This window comes from Lepidothrix coronata, unplaced genomic scaffold, assembly GCF_001604755.1.
Source record: "Lepidothrix coronata isolate B3197 unplaced genomic scaffold, Lepidothrix_coronata-1.0 Scaffold59, whole genome shotgun sequence".
Classification (NCBI taxonomy): Eukaryota; Metazoa; Chordata; class Aves; order Passeriformes; family Pipridae; genus Lepidothrix; species Lepidothrix coronata.
This window is the reverse complement of record NW_016690239.1, coordinates 818,393-842,098: the sequence shown is the minus strand read 5'-3', so window position 1 is coordinate 842,098 and position 23,706 is coordinate 818,393. Positions and strand designations below refer to the sequence as shown.

Here is a 23,706-nt window from a genome sequence, read left to right as displayed (position 1 = left end):
CTTCTTTCCTGTAGTTGTCTACATAAGTCCAAGCTGAAAACCACACACACATATTTGCAAAGTGTTAGAAAAAAAGAGGTTCCTAATGTGCTTTTGATACAGTGTGTTTCAGTGATCACTAAGGTTCCAAATGTCTTTCAGTCTCACATTATCTTCCCAAGAATATCCTGTCTACCAGTTCTTTGGATTTGGAAGTCTGATTTTTCTCATAGTTATTGTTCCAATTTCACTTTTTCCTTATCTCTGAGTAGTTCTACCGCTTCCTGCTTTCTTTCAAGTCAAACAACTTTCCAGTTGTAATAGAAAGTCAAAATCAGTACAAAAGTAGCTCTGCAGTCTGCTGTCTCTCCATGTCCCATTAACTCTCTCTACTACCTGAAATAAGCCATCTTGTAATAAATATTTCCCAGTAATCACAAAACTTGCTCTTATGGATGCATTTAGCTTTTGGTTAGAAACACCCTCATCCTTTTGAGCTGTCAGAGAATTGTACAAAAATTCTAAGAGATCTTTCCCACTGCAGCCACTTTCCTGCTAACTTCATTTTTATACCATAATTTCTTGAACATTTCTCTCTTGCACATTTGTCTGAAGCATACTTGTTTTTGTAAAATGCAGCATCTCCCTTCCCTTTCCTTTGACAATGCCTCTTAAACAAGCTGTCCTTTCCATGTCAGTATCTCAGAACTGCTGTATGTTTCACCAAGACTGCTGAATATTTTTTTTTATGTGAAAACCTCAAGTTATCCCCATGGCTCAAGTGTTTGATACATTCTCCTTTAATCTTTCTCCCTGTTTCTTTTATGATGCTGTTGCATTGTCTTTTTTTCTTCCTCATCAAATTCCCTTCTTTTTATTAACATCCAGAAGCAAATTTTAAGTTGTTCATAAAGATGTTTCCTATAAATGTTTCATGGAAATAGGAGCCATTATTTTGGACACAATGAAAGAGTTAAATAATTTTTGTAATGGCTTCTATTGAAAATACACACATAGAGGAAAATTACCATGTCTGCTTTGTTAAATTATGACACCTTCTCCTTAGTACAGACCAGATTGTAATAAATATATCTGTCTCACCAAGATGTAGCTCTGAGCTGAAAAGGAAGGAACACTCTCAATCTATTGCACTTCCAAGTCTTTATTAGATTCTTTGGTCTTCTCATTTAAATATAAAGAAACACCAAATATTACCCAAGTTCTTGATTCTTTGTCAAAGCCACGCTCTCTCTTTGCTGGAAGTTATATCTGAACGGGGATCAGTGTTATTCCCAGAAAATCTGTGTCATGAGGGTGACCAACCACATAAAAACAGCTTTCTGTTGCTCATAACTCTGGAATGCTGACTGTTAACAATAAATGGAGCTAACGGGGCAGAAGCAAATGATAAGAACAGATTAAAACCATGGGCTTTACGTCAGTGTCCTGCACCACTGTTATGCCATCCAATACCACTTTATCTCTGGATCAGGTACTCTGGTCAGACTAGCTGGTTTTGTTTTTATTTTTATTTTTGTTTTTTTTCAGCTCAGACATCCTATGACTCTTTGTGAACCACACCCTTGAATTCATTCTTTCCATCCATTCTCTTTTCCCTCTTTTTTTTTTTTCATGTGGTAACTATTGGTTTTCCTCTTTGGAGCCAAATATAATATTTTATTGTTTTTTGTCATGGAAACACTTGAATTTGTTTTTGTTCCAGCCCTTGTGAAAGCATCTGATTAATTGAACTGGCCTAAAGGAGAAAAGAAAATACACTCCTAACTGCAAAGAGCATGCCTCTGACTGCTTTTTATTTTGAAACTGTGCAGAAAGCTGTTGCTGAACAGTTAACAATGTAAACGAGACCCACAAACCTCAGATTTCCATCAATATTTCTTCCCCATCCTTAATTCCTTCCCAAAAGGTCAATTCTAAATGTTCAGCTCAGGCCAAGGTAATTTCTGAGGTAATGCTACAGAAATCAGCAGGGCTTATGTCAGAGCTGGGTTTGGTTCCCTTGTCCATGGTGTGCAGATGGCCCCACAGAGCACCAGGGATGATGTGAGAGGCTGGTCCATGAGGCTTATTAGATGCATGTTAGAAACTCCTGCTGTTTCCTCTGTCACATAGCTTCCCTAGGCTGGTTTAGATGATTAAGAGCATGTGTTCCAGCTAAATCTCATGCTGTGGCTCTTACTCAGGGAATATACCACAAACACATTTTAAAATTCACATTTTGAACAGACTTCTGACAAATGCAGCTGTCACTGGGCAGCCAAGCAGTAAGATTTTTCTGAAGACACTGAGCTTCCAGTGGACAAACAGGCTTCTTCCTCAGACTGTGACAGCTTCATTACAGATTCTGAATCTGAGCTGCGATTTCATCCATACTGACTTCTCTTGAATGCCCTGAGACGATCGATTGGACAGAGGAGCCATTATCTATTCAAGTCAGGCAGCCTCTCTGCAGAATGCAAAAAAGTGCTGTCTCAGTCAAAATAAATATGTTTAAGTTATTAAGGCTGTGTTATCAGCAAAATGCAGTCTTTGGAACACTGAACAGACTATGATGTTTATAAAAAAATCAATTCCTTATTTCTTCTGGGGATGCAAGATTCAGTTTCTGAGATCTCACATTAATCTGAAGTCTCTGAATAATTTTTCCAGTTAAAACCCAATTTTTTTCTCTTAAAACTCTAACATCAGAGCAGTGTCAGGCCCTGTGAGCAGGTAGTGAGCATACAGTTAATCAAATTATGTAACAATGCACTACACTCAGCCCTGGAGGTGGGGGGACTAACTCAGCTCTTTGTTAGACTTGCTCAGATATTTAGCTTGTACAGAACCCAAACTTCTTCTGGGGATAAAAAGTATCTGACAGAGCTTATTAAAATATTGAGTTTTCCCTCATCTAAAAGTGATCAGAGGAAAAAGGGTCACAGAGAAAGCTGTTTCTTACAGTACTGTCGCTTTTAAGGAGAGATTCATGGATTGCTTCTTTTGACCTTTTTGATGTTTACCAGACTAATAAAATATTGGAGCAGACTTGAGATGCTACTGGTTGGAAAATTCTGATGGGTTTTGTTGCCTTATATTCCTGTTCTCTGCTTTTTGGGGGGGTTTTGGGTGGTTTTGTTTGTTTGTTTGTTTGTTTGGGGTTTTTTGTTTTGGGTTGGGTAGTGGGGTTTTTTTGTTAGAACTTGCTGTTCTCTAGTTTAGCTTTAGGATTTATACATAATATATGCTTATACAGTGAGAATCTTTCCATTACTAGTTCAATTGCTGAAAGACAGCGGCACAATTAATTTAGTGTATCTCTTTCCTAGTTTTCACATTTGAGGTTACTGTCAAGGTGCCTTTTGCAGCTGCTGCCCTACCAGGGACATACAAATGGAAGGTAGTAGACTCTTAGTATCAGGTGGCATTTAATTTGCATGCAGGAAGCCAGGAAAATTCAATCATTGAGGGCTTTTAGCACCAAAATCACGTGTCTGGATTTGGAAATGGCACTGAGCATGTGTGTTTTCTTCTGCTTTGAGGCAGAAGACTAGGGAAGCTGAGCCAGTTCCACGAGTTATAAATGGGCTCAAACTGAAATCCTACATCCCTTCTGGGAAAACAAGAAACAGAATTAACAATCCTTCAGCACTGCCACCTCATTCACTTCATTTGGTTTAAAAATGCATTATAAGTACACAATACTGCTGATGATGCTTAAGAGAGAGATGGTTTTCTGGGGCAGTCTCTTCTGAGTAGGAAATAATTACTCTTTGAAGTCAAAACTTGTCTTCTGTGGCAAATATATATGATATATATCCTTGCTTCCAAAGAGTATTATTAAAATGTAGTTTACTTGACCAAAATCCCATCATTTGGATGTTTATGCTGCCCTTGAAGTCAACAAAATTGCAATTTTTTTTGTTTTATCAGAAGGAATGATGAAATCTAGCCCCAATATAATAATCATCCTTAGTAATGTCTCTGAACATCATCAGCAAAACATCAGCACAGATTCCTGTGAAGAGAAGGAGTTTGTTTGCACAAGCATGCAAAAAAAATCTGCATTTACATGCCCACAGAAACAAGGTGCTAATCCTGAAGGTAAGGGGAAGAGGAATGTAGCCCAGTCCCCAAACAGAAACTTCTATTTAATGCAAGACTATTCTGAAATCATCTAGCATTTCATACTTGGTTCAATCAGTTGGTTCCGATACCAAGTAAACCTGCAGAGAAAATAACTCTATTATCTGCTTTACATTTAAAAATGTCTAATCAATACTTATAGATTGGGTTGCTTTTTTCCTTCTAGCTAAACAGTTTTCATATACTCTGTATGGCAAACGGTCTCTTTGGAAAACTTTGACAGTATTTCTTCCATTTTTAGGTCTATGGTGGCCCAGATTTCCTCTCTCCTAGGCTGGCCCAGCTGTGTGTTTCAAGATCAGCACAAAACCCACTGCGAGTCTCTACCACCGGCAATTCGGCCATTGTCCGTTTCAAGACAGATGCAGCAGTGACAAGGAGAGGTTTTAATGCCTCCTGGCAAGAAAATCCAGGTGGTGAGTATACTGATTAATACCTTGAGAAAGTCAGGAAGTCAGAGAATCGAGGATCAGCCATGCAAGCACTCAGTCAAACAGCATAGGACTGAAAGCTGAAGGAGGATGTGGGTGTTACTAGATTTGGTAAGAGTAGGAGATGTTGAAAGACACACAGAAGAAAAAATTGTCTAACTAGCTGAAATCTAGGCCTATTTATGTATTTTTTGTGAGTTTCTTCTCTACAAAATTAATCAAGATATTCCTGTAATCAAAAAAAGACATTTGCATGCTACCAGTTCTTCCCACCCACTTACCCATACAGAGTCCTTTATTAGCTGAATGATGTTTTTGGTTTTAAACAGTAAAGTGAAAGATATCTGAGAATGTGGCTTACCTTGGTGAACTCGGTGGACTCCAAAAATATTTGGCATGATTAGTAAATACTTGAACTCTATAAGGTTCATCTACACCCCATGTGATTGTTCATAGCCTTACTGGTAATCAGTAAAAAAGACAGGCTTAAAAGATTCAACCACATGTTGAATGAATTCTTATGTTAAGGCCAATTATTGGAAAATAATTGCAATGAAAAGTGAGGAGAGGCAGATTTTAATTCTTGAAGTTTTGCTTGATTAAGCACACTGATTCATTAATTTGTCAAGGTTTATACTTCTCATCTCTCACAAGTTTTATGAGAAAGGCACAAGATTTTTTTTTAATAAAAGTACTCTACAATAGTCCTTTGAATTAATCCCCTTCCAAGATCTAGCAGCTTATTTTTATTACTTAGGCCCCCTGAAGCTTTCTCATCCCTTTACAACGTCTTGCCTCTTGTACTTCCACCCCCCTCTAGCCTCTAAAATACCCACTCACTAGAACGCAATAACAGTATGGTCTTTTATTCTTCCAGCAGGCTGCCTCCATCTACAGCAATCCCAATATGTTTCCCTCTCCCTCCTCCATCCCTTTACAATATTATAAAAGTCCATTTGCTTGCGTTAGTCGTGTACTTTCCATACAGGATCCATCATTCCAGGCTATTTAGTTATTCAAGAGCACCAGAGTTATTCTGGTCAGAAATATCTGAGGGTGGAATCTTCAGTAAACCCTCAGCTTCATGGGTACACATGTAGAAACTTGAGGCTTGCAATTACTCTACTGCTCATGAGCAGTGACCAGCTCTCAGCTGTCTTGGTATAGAAGTATTTTTCTCACTGTATGCTCAGCTAGGAATAGTCATTGCTTTCTCAGTATGCCGGGTCTGTGGTGTTCAAATGAATGGTATTTTGGATTGCTTTTGCAGTATCTAGGGTAAAGAAATACCAGCACTAATGCTTCAGCCTTTGCAATATCTACTACCAGCCTGGGGCTAGAGAGAAACTACTTCACAGTATTGTTGTTGCATATTCAATTATAATGATAATATTGTACTTTCCTGATAGTAATTTCCATTGATTTTTGTTCCAGCCAGGACACTTCAACAGTTGTAGCACTCATCTTACAAAAGTTTAATGTAGAAAATATAAAGAAGGAGGCATTCTTAGTTTAAAAATAGAGCTGAATTCTTGCTAAGCATGAAAGAGAAGAGCTTGTGATTAAAATTGATCATGTCTTTTTCAGGTTGTGGTGGTGTTTTCCAAGCTACCAATGGAGAAATCCATTCTCCAAACTATCCTCAACCTTATAATAACAACACAGATTGTTCTTGGGTTATCCAAGTTGACTACAGCCACAGAGTGCTATTGAATTTCACGGATTTTGACATTGAAAATCACCATTCATGTAACTATGACAATGTTGAAGTAAGTAACAAAAGATATTTTAAAAGGTTCTCTAAAGAGTCTGGTGAAATGCTTGCAAAATAACCTCATACATAGTTTGCTGTTATTATGACACCCTTTCCTATTCATAGTGCAGTTTACCACAGCGTGTTCCAAGCCATAGGATGAACTGCCGACATATATAACAGATTGCCCATACTCTGTTACAAACTCAGGAGAGAGGGAGGTCTACATCCGGAGGGAGTTGTGGCTGCCTGGTTTTCTTTATGTATGCACTGCGTATTCAGGTGCTCCTCAGCTGTCTGTTTAATTACTTCATTAGAGCCACTGCTCTATTTAAAGCTTCACATTGCTGTTGGTTTGTGAGTTTTTGTTGATGCTACAGAAATTAAAACTGACTCTCAATCAGTGTACAACAACGAAGAACCCTCCACATCTCCACTTGGCCTTTTGGGAGCAGAGACATGAAGTCCTGACCTTTGATGTCAGATTGCACTTCACTCAGTACAAAGGCATGTGTGAATCAGTACCAGTTGGATAAAGCACAGTGGCTGTAGCCCAAAATCCAGCTTTCCTCTCCTTGATAAACTGTCATTCGCAGAGAACTCAATTTGGCAGGAACTGAGACTCTTTTCAAAACGGCGTCAGTTTTAACAACATTGTCTCGTAAAGCTTTTTTGTACTGAACCAGAAAAAAAAGGAAATGTGTCCCCATTTTGCTGAGCAGAACCGAAGATTTCATTTGACCACAAAGCATCTTTGTACAATGACTGTTCTTCCTTTTTTTTTCTGGTTATGAAGCATAGGGAAATATGGTTATGTCTTTTTATTTACGTTATTGACTACATCAGGGGATCATTGAAGGGAATTTTCAAGTCTTCTATGCTATCACACAGGAGTAGAAAATCAAAGTGGCTGACAGAAACATGGGCCATCTGAAATGGCAGTACTCATACTACTGCAAAACAACCCCAGAACCATTCACCAGTTAAGGGCTAAATTCCAAAAAGGCCTTATATACAAGTTTCTCTTTTAAACCTGATGCCAATGGACATGTGTACCTATCTAAACACATTGTGGAGCACTCAGCTCCATGAGCTCCTTGCAGTTACAGAAACAGCTCCCCTTACCTAACACTTATGAATGAAGTTTGCAGACCATTGCAGTGCAGTGACACCCCTTGTCCTCCAGTGCTCTAGGACTATCTGTTTGCTTCTGCTTTTTTGGTTTTCTGGGGGTGGTGAAGAAGGGAGTTCCCCATCAGCCTCATCTGTGCAAACACAACTGAAGCAGCAATGTGAACAGGGAGGGAGATTTAAATTTAATGCGGGCATCAATCACTGCCCACCAAGTGGAGTGTGGTTTGAAAATTGATGAGGGACAACGCTGGTTTGAAGTTGTATTGAAGAGATAATGAAGGGCTCTGAGGCTTTGGAGTATGAGGTAGTGAAGAGCATTTCAGAGCTCATGTAGAGGAATCAGCAGGGCAAGAAAGGAGTAGATGAACTTTCTTTCATTCCTAGTATACCAATAAGAACATCACTTGATACCAACACCTAGCTGTGATTTGTGTTCGTCTCATTGCAAAGGCTTGTTATATGCCTCGCACAGAGGAAAACAGAGTGAGGGAACAGAGAGGAACTGGAAATGTATAAGTAGATGTCTGACTATGAATGATTTAGGAATTACATTCCTAAAGCTGTGTAAATGGAAAATACAGGCAGCTAAGGAAGCAGGTGGGTTGTTTTTCTCTTCCTAATGTAGGAACAACTACCATGTATGAGTAACACAGTGGTTCCACCCTTTTCTGTTTCTTGAATTTTGACTTATCTTTATGGATTTTATTTGCTCTATGAGTTCTCTTGGGGCTTCCCTCCACCCTTGAGTGTACCAACGGTCTTTTCCTTCATCCTTCCCCTTCTAGATCCACTCATTTTTCCCTGTGTTATGATTCAAGATTTTTTTTGTTTTTATATTTCTATGATAAATTCTCTTCTATGGAGAACACATGAAAATGTATTTCTTTCCTCTAAGGTTTTCCACTGCACGTGTTATGTGAGCAAAATGGAGGAAAGGAAAATACTTGTGTCTGCTGCTTCTTGGCTATGCTGCAAGTCCAAGAAGCCCAGTGCATTTTTCAGTTCTGCTCAGTGATTTCCCGTGTGAATCTGAGCACAGATCTAGGTTCAACTGAATGAATTCTGAGCCCCTGATGGTCACCACGGGGTAACTGCCCTGAGCTCCCTCTAGAGCCAGTGGAAGGAGTGCACAGGGAGTACATTCTTCATTTGCTTAGCTGCCTAAATTTTGTTGATTCTTCTGTTTCTGTGCCCCAGTTGTGTACCTTATTTGTTCTAATAACAGATGAGCACCTCTTCATCTGCTAAATAAGGATCTCGAATACAACTCAGTAATATTCTGTAGAAAGCATAAGATCTTTGAGTAGACTCTTTTGCTGTCACTGTCACCATACATGGGGAATAAATTTTTAATTCCTTTCTGTGTACTAGCCTGTTTCTATCTGGAGAGTGTGTCTCACAACAAACAAATTTCTTTCTTTGAGGGAAAATAGAGGGAAAGAAATAGTGAGTGCCCTAATTCCTGTATGTTTGGCCATGTTTAACCAGTAATGTATCTGATGCTATGCCAGGAGTGCAGGTCAGCAAGAGTTTCAAGTATTTAAGGATTGAGGAGGATGTGGCTCAGAAGGCAGTGCTTGTAGCAGAAGGTCCTGAGAAGGGGAGGAAGAAATAGTTTGTTCTGTCCAGTGACTTTGATTAAGTAATTGTTATTTTTCTTTCCTGTTGCAGTATAACAAGTAATACACAGGAATGTAAAAATATAACCTTCTGGCATCTAGAAAGGAGGTATGACTTCATTTATTCCGGGTACTGGCAGAGAGAGTCTTCCGAGAGAGAACAGCTAGAAATATGTGGAGTTTTTATGGCTCAGAAGACAAAAGTTGTTGTCCTTTTGTCATGTGTTTTTGCAAAATTCAGGACACATTTGAAGAAGGCAATGATTCACTCAGTTATGTTCATTGTGGAAACGGAATAGAAAAGCAAATTGCTGCTATGCATGGTGAAATTGAAAACTTGGCTTTTAAGTAAGCAAATGCGTAATTTTCCTTTACTCATGAAGCCAGAAAAATGCATTTCTCGAATGTATCAAAACAAATTTAAGAAACTGCAGAAAGACACAACTCTTTCCAGAACTAGTGTGTAAATATTGTGATTTCTGATCTAACTTCTAACTTTAAGCCTGAAATTGTCCCTATAAAGTAGTTTAAATTAATAAATAACAAGTGAACGGAAATGATGCAGCCAGAAAATACCCACGTGTTCCTGTTCCTGCTTAACTTGTAGCTGCTGTAACTCCTAAGAGTTGCTGCTGTATCCCGCTAATGCTTATGCTCAAATGTTGCTTGAGACAGATTTGTATCAAGTGAAATGACGGGGAATCAATCCCAGAGTTTCTCAAAGAGGAGACAGTACTATTCTTCAAGCAAGATGCCCAGAAACAGCAAATACACTTGATATAGTAAACATCCCTCTGACTTCATGTTCCTCTCCTAGTATTACCAAAGAAAGACTTCTTTATTCCAGAAAGCTCTTGGAATGAAATGCCTACTTAGTCTCTTATGTTACTCACCCTTAATGTCTTAACGAGTGAGAAAGCTCAACCACTAGAGCATCACAACAGTCCCTGTGTCACTGGTCATATCCTCAGCTGGGCAGAGGCGCACAGATCCATCAAAACCAGCATGTTAGGAGAACTGTAGTCAGGCCTCTCTCTACGCTCTCTCAGTGCAATGCTTATTCTCAATTCTAGCATTCAGATAAAATCCTCTTGCTACTGTTTAGGGAAAGACAATGCCTTCATTCCAAAGGGTTATTTTGTTAGTCACTAGTTTTTTTTTCACATTCCATGGTTTGTGGTTTTTAACTTCAGGCAGTCTGATTTATATACCAAATATATGTGCAGAGGAAGAATAAACACTGCACACTCTGTATTAAAGGACTGATTGTGGCAGGATGCCAAGAGAGAAGAAAAAATTGAATGGATGGATATTTTTGGGTCCCTTTACCAGGTACTCATTTTTACAAGCATTACAGAACACTTAATACTCTGTCATAAGGTCTCACACAGGTCTCTAGTGTTCACAGAATCACAAGCAAATGTTTAATTCATGAGTACAGCATTGACTATGTAGGGTATGTCAGTGGATTAAGCAAGAGTTTTGTCCTTTGTTTCTCAGCTCTGAGGTTTTATTTGAGAGAGGTCACTTTTCTCCCACCTACTGTTTTTATATTTTTTTCAATAATATGCTTAAAGGCCTTTGAATACTGGAGGCAGAAACATTGCCTTCTGTTATACATTCTTGTTAGAAATCTCTAATTCATTGCTGCTGCCTTGCACAGACTTGCTGGAATTTGAGGTGCTTCGAAGTAAAAGAAGACAATAAGAAGTACATATCTTCTAATCTGATGGCATTATTTTGCTCAAAGAGAGTTTTTATGTAGCTTTTGACATCCTGGCACCTCAGTATCTTCCAGTACTTCTATCCATATTTTAATCCAAATTTTTCTCCAACTGAGTCATAGGTCATATTAAATGAAGTGCCTGTGACAGTGCAGGACGTTAATGCTGAAACAGGAACTGAATTCAACTGCTGTTGGTGCCCAGTAAGTAGCCCAAAGGCTCTTCCTCTGTGGGTCATGCAACTGTGCTGGGGGCTCCAGCACTTGTCACTTCTAAAACCAGACACCAGAGCTCTGAGACTGGCCCATGGCTCCAAACACAGAAGCAACACTAGTGGGAGATTGTGAGACTGTGGCCATTTTTCTTTCTCTCTGGTTTCTTTTCTTATAATTTTGATGCTGCTTAAGCTATAAGCTCATTGCTTCTAATTTCTCTGTCCTTCTCTTCCTGATTGTGAAACAGAGAGGAAGGAAGCAAAATTATAAGCAGTAGGGGAAAAACAAAAAAGAGAAGGAAGGCATTTGTGGTAAAATTAAAAGTGAAGTTTTGTAAACCCATCTTTACTTTCTTCCTCCCTATTTTTTTTTGCTTTTCTTTCCCCTCTACTTAAATAGCACTTCATGTATATGTGTGTAATTCAGCACCCTAAAGGTATTATAAAACACAGATATACGGACTCTGATCCTTGATGTTGAGTGCATTTATGTAAAAAATATAATCCTAGTAATCTTTTATCCAGTGTCAGAGCTCTCACTGGTGCACCAGTTGCATGTTTAAAAGTCTTTACTGAGGCAAGATATAGAGTTTGACTGAATAAAAGCTACATGGGAACTCATGTTAGTCATTAACAGAAAACCAGTGACAGAAACTGAGGAAATGGCCTAAGTTGTGTCAGGAGAGATTTAGGTTAGATATTAAAAAAAGGTTCTTCACCCAGAGGGTGGTTGGGCACTGGAACAGGTTCCCCAGAGAAGTTGTCACAGCTCCAAGCCTGACAGAGTTCAAGAAGCATTTGGATGATATTCTCAGTCACATGGCATGACTTTTGGGGATGGTCCTGTGCAGGGCCAGGAGTTGGACCCTTGTGGGTCCCTTCCAGCTTGGCATATTCTGTGATTCTGTGAAACAACAAATGTATGGGGGCATGTGGATTGTTAAAAGACGAATGCTTCCATACCAGATACACATTTACTTGATGCATTTCTGTTACAAAGGCCACAGTAGCTTCAGACTGAAATACATCCATTTTTGGAAATTGCCGCAGGGTTAAGATAGGCAATGCAGTTTGTTTGCACTGCCCATACCAGTGCCCATACCAGTTTGTTTATGCTGCCCACACCCATACTGATCTATATCAGGATCAGAATATATGAAGCCTAAGAGAGAGAATGAAATAAAAGCCTTCTTAATACTGACATTGAAACCAAATACTTCGTTTGATCTTTTCGTAACAGGTATTTGATGGTCCTAACAATGAAGCACCACTTCTTAGAAAACTGTGTGGAACAGAGCATCCTCCTCCTATCACATCCTCCAAGAATCTGATGTACATCCGACTGCACTCTGATACAACCATCCAGCACAGGGGCTTCAGTGCTCGCTTCACTGAAGGTAATTTCATCATTTACATTAATGCATATTTATCTAATCACCAGTGTGTTTGTATCAGACACAATCTTTTAGCCCAACTGGTAATGAGAAGTGCTGTTTCTATATATGTAGCACACGACTGTGTATCTTTATCAGGACCAATTTTTTCCAAATTATAGTTTAAAGAATTTAAAGGATCACCTTAGATTCTTCAACTGGGAAAAACCCCGTACTTTTTATGGCAAGGCATCTAGAACACATCAGCTACCTCTTATTCTTTCTCCCTAGAGGGTTAGCTCTCCACAACTTTCCTGAGAAAAATGTGCAACTGGCAGTTTCCACAGACCTAGTGACAAAATAACATTTTATATGTCCATCCATGCGCATGAATCTGAAAAGCTATAAAAGAATTCTATGTGGTGCTGTTGATGAAGTCCATGGATTCAGGCCTGCACACCCTGCCAAACATCAACTATCCAATTTGTGGAGGACTAATTGGTGTTTTACATGGTTTCCTTTTTAATGAAAAATGACACCAGCTGGGCAGAATTTTTCATGAAATTACATACTATTTGACAACTGGTGATTTTCTTTCACTTTTTTTCACAATAATTTGGTAAACATTTATTCTCCAAGATACAGCCATTTAAATTTGTGGAGAAAATAATTTACTTCTCAAGATTCTTTTCACTATAAATTAGCAGTTTTCCCAGAAATGCTTCTTTCTTTGAAAATATTGTGAAAAATGATAAAGAAAAGGAGGAACTTGCATCAATAAAAATCTCAGAAACCCCGGTTATTGAGGTACTAGTTAGATACCTAATTAAGCATTTCTGACTAACAGCTGTGAGAGCCTAATCTGTTAAACTTTCTCAGAATACATTTACTGGATTCAGTCCTGCACAGACCATGCCTGGTGAGCCAGTGCTCCCTGCCTAGGATGTTGGCAACCCAGCTACCCTCTTCCTGAGAAAATCCTGTTAAAACCCATCTCCTGTTGGGTATTTTAGACAGCACAGCACAATAAGTGAATCCGACTCTTTGGTACCTACCTCCTCACCCTGCTGTTTTAAGTAGTCATGTGTTAAACTTAGACCTGGGGGCTTTATAATGAGCCACTATGCTTAGAGGTGAGGCTTGGCAGCACTCAGCACTGTCAGCCAAAGTTATGCAGTCAGCCACACTCTTGCACATATGCTACACTTCACACAATTGCAGTTTTGCTGACACAGCTCACAAGAGGATCCTGCCAATGCAATGTGGTGCCATCCTTGGGTGTTGGAAGGTTGCGGAGAGTAACTTATGATTTTTTCTTCCTAGTGTCCAACACAGGCAAATGACCAGTGAAATAGGTGTATTGCACTACCCTGAAACCAAGTTATTTTGGCCCCAAGATTGCTCTTCTGGGCTATGAGTAGATGAAAACTATCAGGTCTATTCTCAAGTCACTCTGGCTTCTCTCAGATGTTCAGGCAGGTACAGCATGACTGTGGATCCAGAGCACTGGTACATCCAGTGCTGGGAGCTAATCCTTAAAGCTCTTCTTCTGATAAATTACTGTTGTGAATTTTATCCTCATTTCACATTGATATACCAGGTTACAGTTTGTGCATTCATTTGCACTGCAGAATCTAAGAAAGGTGATTTGTATATGTAAATATTTATGGGTGTATATGATCTATGTGTTTTATTCTAAAGCGTGCGGAAGTTTCATAGAGTCAGATTCAGTTGGGGCAGCAATTTCCTCTCCTCTGTATCCTGCCAAATACCCAAACAATCAGAACTGCAGCTGGATTATTCAGGCTCAGGAACCATGTAAGTAAAAACATCTTTTATAGTTAGCTGGGATGACTAACATCCTCATCTTCTTTTCTGTAATAACAATGCAAAATTCCTCCTTTATTTCTTTAGGAAGTCCTGCATCCTGGTAGTTGGAGAGAGTGGCTTTCCTAATCTGTCACAAGTCAGACTTCACTGTAAAAGATTTAGTGCATAGTGAGGAAAACAGTTTACAACTTTGTCATCTTAGCCCATTTACTGTGACCCAAGTGTTACAATTATAAATGAGGTGTTGAATACTACGTGGAGTTGGATTCATCTGTGAGAAAATCTAAGGGTTTATATATAATTAAAGCACTTGTATTTAGCTGACATTATTTTGGTCTGGATTTTTCAGACTAAAGTTGTGTTACATGAAATCTGTGCTGTTAACATAAAAAAAAGAGATTCAATAATGAGAAAAGGTACAGAAGAATTTCAATTTCAAATGCAAACAAAACTATATAAATAAACCGGTCTTATGTGCATAGATACACTCTCAGCTATTCCTAATTTTACACAGATTTGTGATTGATCATAAAAGACCAAATATTTTTCATCAGATACTGGTATTACCTTTAGTACCCACTATTACCTTTGCATTTATAAGATTCCAAAAAAAAAATATATATATGTGTTAAATCCTGTAATAGTATCATGGTATCTGTATTTTTAATAGGAACTATCCTACTTCAGCTGTGCATCTGATATTTAGCCAGAGTTGTTAAAAACGTAGAATGTTCCAATCACATTTATAAGCTTATTTTGCTAATTTATAAAATGAAAATCAATTTGACAAAGAAGACACCAGAACACAAAGCAGGAGACAAAAAAAATACCTTTTTTGTTTAGCATAGTTTCATATACAGATATGTGAAATGGACATCATCAAAGCTCCTCACCTATACAACGTTTATTTCTAAAGACAGTCTTTTCCTGGACAAGGTTGAAAACTCATACATAACTGTTGTCTCCTGAATTATATCAATATGAAAGACCAGAAAAATGCTGTAGAAGAAGTAGTAACTTTCTCCACTTACCACCAGGACCACCACATGTCACGTGTTAGAGCTACACGTGGCTTTATTTTGCCGTCCCACAGCACTACAGACACAAACGGTGTGCATGCATTGCGTTGCATAACCATATACAATAGATTTAGCCAATGGCAAGACACAGCAGAGCTCCTGCTCTGCTTTTACCGAGAAGGCCAACAAGTCTCCTGCCCTGGCCACCCACTGTGTTTTTCCTTTTTGCTCTGTATCCTGAGGACTGGCATTGATAGCTGTAATTGATTGACCAGACAGGACACAAAAGAGCGCGGAACATGCGTATGCAGCTGAATGCCAGTCAGTGGCACCCTGCTGGATGCAGCGCCAGGGTCCGTGTCTGTCACTGCAGCTTATTCTTGCCAATTAAGTGTGGCCTGGTGAGAAGCAAAATATTTGTGTCAAATTCAGCTTGGTCAACGTGGGAGAAAACTTAGTTGTCATCTAAATTGTGAGACTCCTTCTGACCCACTCAAACTGCATAGGAGCTCCAAGGCCAGGACTAACTACTGTCACAGACTGGTGTCTGTGAGACAGCTTCTCTTCTGCCAGTTGTGATTACCTTTGTTCATATCAGGCAAGCAAGAGCCAAATGAGGGTCAAAAATACCCTGAGTCAGAAATTCTCTTTTTCAGAATGTAGCCTGCAGTCCAAGAGTGTGGAAAATCCAATTCTGTACAAGTATAGCTGAGGGTAGTTAATGATCCTTTGACCAGTCCAATTGATGAATATGGAATGTTACAATACAATGAAAGAACTGTCTCTTTCTAAGCCTGGAGCAGGGCAGAGACAGTTCACATTTTGTCCGGATCTATGGTATAGATCACAAAGGGACAGAAGGTCATGGATGTGTAGAAATAAGTTTTGTTTCTGAACATGTGTAGATTTCCCATGTTTTCTTTGCTGATGCTTTCAGTATATAATGAAGCTGTTCAGATACCAGGAAACTTACATTCGTGTGTATGTGTTAAATCCTATGCTTCTAATGTTGTCTGTACTAGAAGGTACTGAAAGGTGAAATGATTTACCAGGACCTTTGCAGTAAAGGTTAATGTACTTCCGTCAAATTCATTCAACATATTGTGGAAAAAACTACTTCAGATGTTATGCTTTATAGGGACTGATTGATCTCAAGGGAAAAAAGAAAAAATGATACCTGTGTTTACATGTAATTATTTCTCTGTGAAATTACAACTTCTAAGTTTTTACTCTTTCGCCAGTCAACCACGTCACCCTCTCTTTCATTGACTTTGATATTGAAAACAATAGACGAAACTGTACAACGGATTTTGTGGAGATTTTGGATGGGGATAACTATGAGGCTCCTCTGCAAGGTATTGCACCTTTCCCTTGTGTATTTCATATGTAGAACTACACCCAAGGTAAGCAGGAAAAGGTTTTCTGCGTGTGGCCTCCTGCTTCATGGATTTTCTCTGATAACAGAAGCTCCTTGGCCACTCTGGCCAGAGAAAACCAAGAATGGAGGATAAGTTTTCAGTATGAATGGCACAGTCCTCCCAGGCTCTGGCTGTATTTCTACTAACCTGCAGTTTGGGGTTGACTCCAGCTGCCTTTTCCTTCCTCTTCAGCTGAACAATATTGGGAACCAAACAATTCAGTTTAAACTGAATTCCAAGTTAACTATACAAAACACAACGTAACCCACACTCATAAGCACAGTTCATGCTAAATATATGTCAAGAAAGCTGCAGATTTCTGGGAGCAGAAAATGGTTTTTCCTCAAGCCCTGGAAAGCCTGATTTTTCTGCTCTTTTCTGACTTTTTTTTGCAGCTTGCTTCTGACACATCTGTTCAGAGCCATCACCAGCAAGTGGCAGGAGTAGCCTGGAGCAGCAAAATTCGTTGCCTATGCTGCCAGGAAGCCATGAGAGACCCCCAGACAAAGGGTGATCCTGACTCTCCTTGCATGTCCAGGGTTGCCTCAAATTCCTTTATGGAAAATTCAGAATATCTCTGTCTGATTCTGTTCTCCTTTATCTACTTTTGTATATGCCTCTATGAGGGGTAGGGCTGCACTCAATTTAAATATTTTATAACTAAGAGCAGAATTAATTTTTTAGTCTATCCTTGGCTTTCATTTGGCTAAAGGATTTTTCAATCCTAAAGGGACATCTAAGAAAGATGAGGAAAAACTTTTTAGCAGGGCCTATTGTGATTGGACAAGGGGTAATGCTTTTAAACTAAAAGAGGGTAGATTTAAACTAAATATAAGGAAAAATTTTTTTACAGGGAGGGTGGTGACATGCTGAACAGATTTCCCAGAGAGGTGGTAGATGCCCCATTCCTGGAAACATTCAAGGTCAGGTTGGATGAGGCTCCGAGCAGGCTAATCTAGTTAAAGATATCCCTACTCATTGCAGGAGGGCTGGACTTGATGACCTTTAAAAGTCCCTTCCAACCCAAACTATTCTATGACTCTATGTTACTAGATGCTATCTTTCTTTTTGCTGTCAGATGCCTTTTTGCTAGATCATGATTCCTATTCCTAATCCCCATTGCTACAATCCATTACAGGAGAACTGATCTGTTATTTTTCACTTGTTTTTTTTTCATCAGAAACCAACTGAGTGAAATGGAAACTGCTGTCAGATATATTTGATGGGTTTGGTTGTTTTTGGTTGTATTTTTTTCTGATTAGGCTGTAATTTCTGGCTAGAGGCAACACAAAGGAGCTCAATGACAGAACAGATAGTGACTAGGATATCTGGAGTGCAGGAGGTCCTTCCTCTGCTAAAAAAAAAATTGCCACCAGAGTTGAGTTCCATGCAAATGAAAAGGAGTATTTTATTTTCATGTAGATTGAATTGGGAACTGCAATTGTAAGCAACAAATGTTACTCCTGTTTGTTGTCAGCATTAACCCAAATATTAAATTAACAGTAGTAATTACATGCTGTAATTACATGCTATAATTACTCCTTTTTTTTTTTCTCTCTGGCTTGTTCTCTTTCAGGCCGTTACTGTGGCACTACTATACCACATCCTATCACTTCTTTTGGTAATGCCTTGGTGGTGAACTTCATCTCCAACAACAACGTTACTGCCAGGGGCTTCCACGCCACCTATGCTGCATCATCATCATGTAAGTCCATATAACAGCCCTTATGCCTCTGACTTTTAAGAAAAAGAGCAGATCCTTTACCTCTTTGTCTTTCTGACATTCTGTTTTTTAAGTCCCCCCATTGCCCTTCCCCTTTTTGGCCAAGGTCTCAGCAAGTATATCAACAAGCTGAAGAACAAAGAGACAAGGAGAAATGCTTTCTTTATTAGCAAATGCTCTGGCTCTATCAAGGCTTTTTGCTGGGTTTTTTTATGCCATCTTTTCCAAGTCTCTGCTGTCTCTTTCTTTTTGCAGCCTGTGGGGGTACTTTCCACATGGACAGAGGATCTTTCAACAGCCCTGGCTATCCCGAGCCATATCCGCCCAACAGCGAGTGTGTCTGGACAATTCTCAGCTCCCCTGGCAACCGGCTCCAGCTGTCCTTCATGTAAATGCCTTGCCAGGGCTTATTATTCAGCCCTTTAACAGACCTGAAGGAAGGATGCTCTGTGTTTATTAGGAAGTGTAATTACCAGATGATAAAGCAGAAACATGTTTTTAGAGTAACTTGGAAAGAGAACACAGTAGGGGTTAGTGGCAGCTTGCAATCAGTGTTTCCCTGTCTTAGTCATTGCTTATATTAAGGTATATACAGCGTTATGTAAATAGGTGGTTTATTATTTGAGCAGGATGGGATGCTGAAGAAGCCAGTTCTCACTCACTTATAAACAAGAAGAGGAAATTTAGCATCGCTCTGCCTTTTCTTTACAAAGGAAACTCCTACTATTTCCTTACTACCAGGTTCATTGTAGTGTTTATTATATAGCTGAGTAATATAAAGAGCCTAGATGCTCCACAGATTGTAGGGTTATGCCTTCCAGAGGGACCTTGACACGCTTGAGAGGTGGGCTGATGCAAACCTCATGAAATTCAATACAGGGAAGCTGGAGAGGGATGCTTCATCAAGAACTGTAGTGACAGAACAAGGGGCAATGGCTTCAAACTGAAAGAAAGTAGATTTAGATTAGATATTAGGAAGAAATTTTTTACTGTGAGGCACTGAAAAAGGTTGCCCAGAGAAGCTGTGAATGCCCCGATCCTGACAGTGCTCAAGGCTAGGTTGGATGGGGCTCTCAGCAACCTAGTCTAGTGGGAGGTGTCTCTGTCCATGGCAGGGATTTGGAGCTAGTTGATCTTTATGGTCCCTTCCAAGCCAAACCACTCTATGATTCTATTTTATGATTCTAAAATTGATAATAAAGTCTTCAAAATTTCTCCATCAGTTAAAGCAGTGGAGAAGCCACAGAAGCCAAGAGAATATGTTTTCCCTTCAGCAAACTAGTTTTCCTTTGAAGATTCTGACTTTCTGAAGGAAAGTCATGTGTGACCTACAGAATAATGTGGAGTCCTTTAACAGGACTATTAGGTTGTTCTTCACCCATGAGGTGAGTTTCTGAGACTCTCCGTTTCCGGGCATCAAGCAGTGGCTGCTGCCAAGAAAGACAGCACTAGCCTTTTGCAAAGCTTACCAAGAATGAGCAAGAAAAGAAAACTAACTCTGAAACCTCCATTTGCAGTTAATCAGGACAAAAGGAACATTTTCTCGGTAACACACTGCCTGCATACGGTACAACTTGTTAGACATGTGCTGATTCACTAATGCAATAAAAGGACATTCTAGTCCTCCTTTACTCACTGAAGCAGAGTAAAAGTACTGCAGCCTGAAAACATTTTCCAAAATGTTTTCCAAAAGCCTGAAAGTATTTTTCAAAATGCTACAAAATAATGAATAACAACTTTTCAGAAACAAACCAGAAATTCTAATATGAAGCAGAAACCTTCAGCAGAACATACATTCACTTATATAAAGTGACACTGAGTAGATGTAAACTCTTTTTCTTCAGCTACACATAGCTGAAAGGCAAGCTGAAAATACTGGAAAGCATAGAGTAATTGTGTTAGAAAGTACTATTTATTTTATTTAATATTATGAGGTTATAAAGTTTTGTTGCCATGAGGCATTAATTTTCTTCAGCTCAGCCTGAACAGAAATTCCTGTCTTGCAATGTGAGGGTTAGCTTTAGATTGTTCTGAAGTATATCCAGATGAGTGGTTGGAACCATTTCACAGCATATGTATGCTGAACACATATGGCTATATTCAGGGCTGAAGGCATTGGTTATAAGAGGCACTCTCTGAAATCTTTGTTATATATTCATAGCCTGCTTCTGAAAATCATGTTGGATTGAATAAAAGCATTTCACTTAGAATAACAGATAATGATTTTTAGAATATATTTAGCATTCAGCTTGGTGCAATAATTGAGTATTTATAATTTGAATACTAAATCCCATTCCTGTTCTATAGTAAAAAGTAGTTTGGAAGAGTTCATAACAATCCTTTTTATTATTTTGCACACCCAAATATGTGAAACTCAGAGATGCTAGAGAAACATTAATATTTTATAATTCTGGAGAAACTACTAAGGGATTTCTGAGTTCTGAGGTGTCAACTACAAATTAATCTAGGCCTCCAACAATTGTATTCTCACAGAGTGTAGTGAAGTAATACACATATGAAGGGGCTGCAAACTGATTTGTAAGGCCAAAATATTCTCTGCACCTGACACTCAGTAAACAGTCTAACCTGAGCTTATATTAAAAATCTGGCCTTACTGTGCTTCATGGTTGTTCTTAGAGAACCAAGAAATATTGCAAGGGTTTGAGAACTCTTTAAAAATTGTAACTTTGCAAACTGAAGCTCTGTCATAACATAAGGGGCTAGGAAAGAGAGAGCCCTGTATTGGTGGCCTTGGCAGGTGATGCAGGTTTTGTTGCTGCCCTCCTTTCAACTCTTACAGTAGGGTACCAGCTACAGGGGGATTAGTGGCCTGGCAGGGCACACTCTGAAGTATGTGCCAGTCATATGCATGCTGATGCTCTTCTCCTGCTATTGAAACAGAGCATTTCAGGTGGAACATAGCGATGGCTGCACCAAAGATTACCTGGAGATTCGTGAAGGGAACGATACAGGCACACTGTCAGGACGATTCTGTGGGAACTCCTTGCCTTCAAATTATACATCTACTGTTGGACACGTCCTGTGGGTCAAATTTGTCTCGGACAGTGAAGGCACTGATGTTGGCTTCAGGGCCACATTCTCTCACTGTAAGTAGATGTTATTTAATTGAAAACTGTTGTTCTTTCATAATACTTCCAAAATGATTCAAAAAAGTAATAGTTTGACTCTATAAAGTCTGTTAGAAAATGTTTGCTGATGTCAACAGGTCTGTAAATTCACTTTAAAAATATTTTGTAAAATATCTGCTGAATGTAAAGGGATGCTCTAAAACATGCCAGAGCAGAAATCGTGTGTATGTTAAGTATACTGAGTAATTTTGTAAGTATATTAAATGCCATTTATTAGGCAATTGACAAATGGGGAAAAAACCCATTTCTTTCCCATCTTTCCATTTTGCTGTTTGAGTATGACAGTGTCTATCTTCTGGTTTGGGTCCAGATGCCATCTACCAGGGACTGGAATTAGAAGAAAAAGAAATTATGCCAATTTATAGTTCCAAAATTTCACGGCACTATTGCCAACATCAGTCTGACTTGCTACATGAACAGATTGCTGAAGTGAAACATCCACAGCCATTCTGATTATGCAAGCTAAACTTCTAAAAATTTTCCTTATATTGAGAGTTTTACTACTCATTTTGAAAACGAAGTGTCGATAGTTTAGACCTCAATGAAATCAGAACTGTTTTTCACCAGAACACACAAAGGCATTTTAAAAACAAATTATTATTTATTAGGATATTATTTAGGAAGAAATGAACATCAAGTAGGCAGAGTCAGGGAGGAGTTTAGACATGCCATCTTTCCACCTCTCCTACATGTAGACCCACAGGGTTCAAATGGGGAATTTCCTTCAGATAAGGGTACACTGCATCCCTCAAAACAAGAAAATAATTAGATGTGAGTCCTAGGACTGTCTGAGACATAAGTCTATGCCTTGCAGCACTGTCTAGTCCTAAGTAAATTAAGTCGGATGGGCCCCAATGCTTCTTTTAATCTATGTGAAATGGAGTCATTAGATATCTCCTTCTTGTTTTTCAGTGTATGGAAATGACATCGTAGGAGACAGAGGACAAATAGCTTCACCACAGTGGCCCAGAAGTTACCCTCACAATTCCAATTACCAGTGGCGAATAAGCGTTAATGCTTCACAAGTTATCCGTGGCCGTATCCTGCAGATGGATATCGAAAATCATCACAGCTGCCAGTATGACAAGCTAAAGGTGATTTCATTGTGAGAAGTTATTTTATTTCAATGAACTTTGATAAAAATCATGAATAGAGAAACCTACAAGAGGAAGAATTTCTGAGGATCTGGTGTGGCTTATTGCTTTGGCTATGTTGTCTTTACAATAATTACTAGTTGGAGGAAGGATTACAAACTCTTTGGCTCCCTAACAAATATTTCCAATCTGTGAGTTTGAAACTTTCTAAAAATAAGCCCAGAATGGTACAATACTGAATATTAATACTCAAGAATTTCAGGTCAGATACCAGACTGAGCTTTGCTCTGTGCTGGTTCAGTTGAGGACAACAGTGATAATATCATCTCAGTGCTTCTAAAAATTAAGTTATTTCTAAATGCTAAAAGGAACAATCCTCTACTTGCATCTTCTTTGCTCTCTGCATCAGTAATCTTGCTGCTGGCAGTAGAAAGGTACCTCTTTCTTTCAGTTTGATTGTTTTTCTGTACCCTCCTGTAATATAGTCTAGCCTTTTTACCAGGCTAAAAAATAGAATCATGGAATCATGGAATAGTTTGAGTTGGAAGGGACATTTTATAGGTCATCTAGTCTAAATCCCCCTGCAATAAGCAGGGACATCTTCAATACAGCAAACATGATGCTAAGCAAAATGGAACAAGAGAGGCAAAAACTTCTTTCTGAACTTAGCTAAACATAACAAATAAGGTAAAGCTCTTCTTGGCTTTGTCTTTTTTTTAAGCAGTTGATTCACCAGTTATCCTTTTATATTTGAGAAAGTTAATACTAGTTCAACATATTCAATTCATTATTAATTTACTGATATTTGAGTGTAATATTAATTCAAAAAGGAAATACTTTTCCCTCCATCTCATGTCATATTTTAACAGCTTTTTTTTCTTCTAACTCAGCCTACCTTTCTTTGTCCCTCTGAAAGCAAAATGAGTTTCTTAAATCAGCTAGACATTCTGTGAGTATAAATCAGCCTGGCCTTTAACCTGACTCAAGATCAGATCTTCAATTTAATAGTAATGTTTATTTAATATTTTCTAGCTTTTTGTACTGGACATTTCTACTGGATGAGAGACAACAAGGACACAAATAGGTTTGAAAGGTGGCAG

General features: G+C 38.8%; 1 protein-coding gene across 1 annotated transcript in view; it reads left to right on the top strand.

The window, feature by feature from the left end:
* CUBN (cubilin) overlaps window positions 1-23,706 on the top strand; it is a 149,268-nt gene that overhangs the window by 67,183 nt on the left and 58,379 nt on the right. Inside the window, exons 29-37 of the mRNA XM_017817059.1 lie at window positions 4,367-4,541; window positions 6,144-6,325; window positions 12,241-12,397; window positions 14,075-14,191; window positions 16,464-16,577; window positions 18,217-18,345; window positions 18,619-18,751; window positions 21,265-21,470; window positions 22,425-22,606. Of these exons, the coding sequence (XP_017672548.1) occupies window positions 4,367-4,541; window positions 6,144-6,325; window positions 12,241-12,397; window positions 14,075-14,191; window positions 16,464-16,577; window positions 18,217-18,345; window positions 18,619-18,751; window positions 21,265-21,470; window positions 22,425-22,606 (1,395 nt within the window). The remainder of the gene's footprint in view (window positions 1-4,366; window positions 4,542-6,143; window positions 6,326-12,240; window positions 12,398-14,074; window positions 14,192-16,463; window positions 16,578-18,216; window positions 18,346-18,618; window positions 18,752-21,264; window positions 21,471-22,424; window positions 22,607-23,706) is intronic.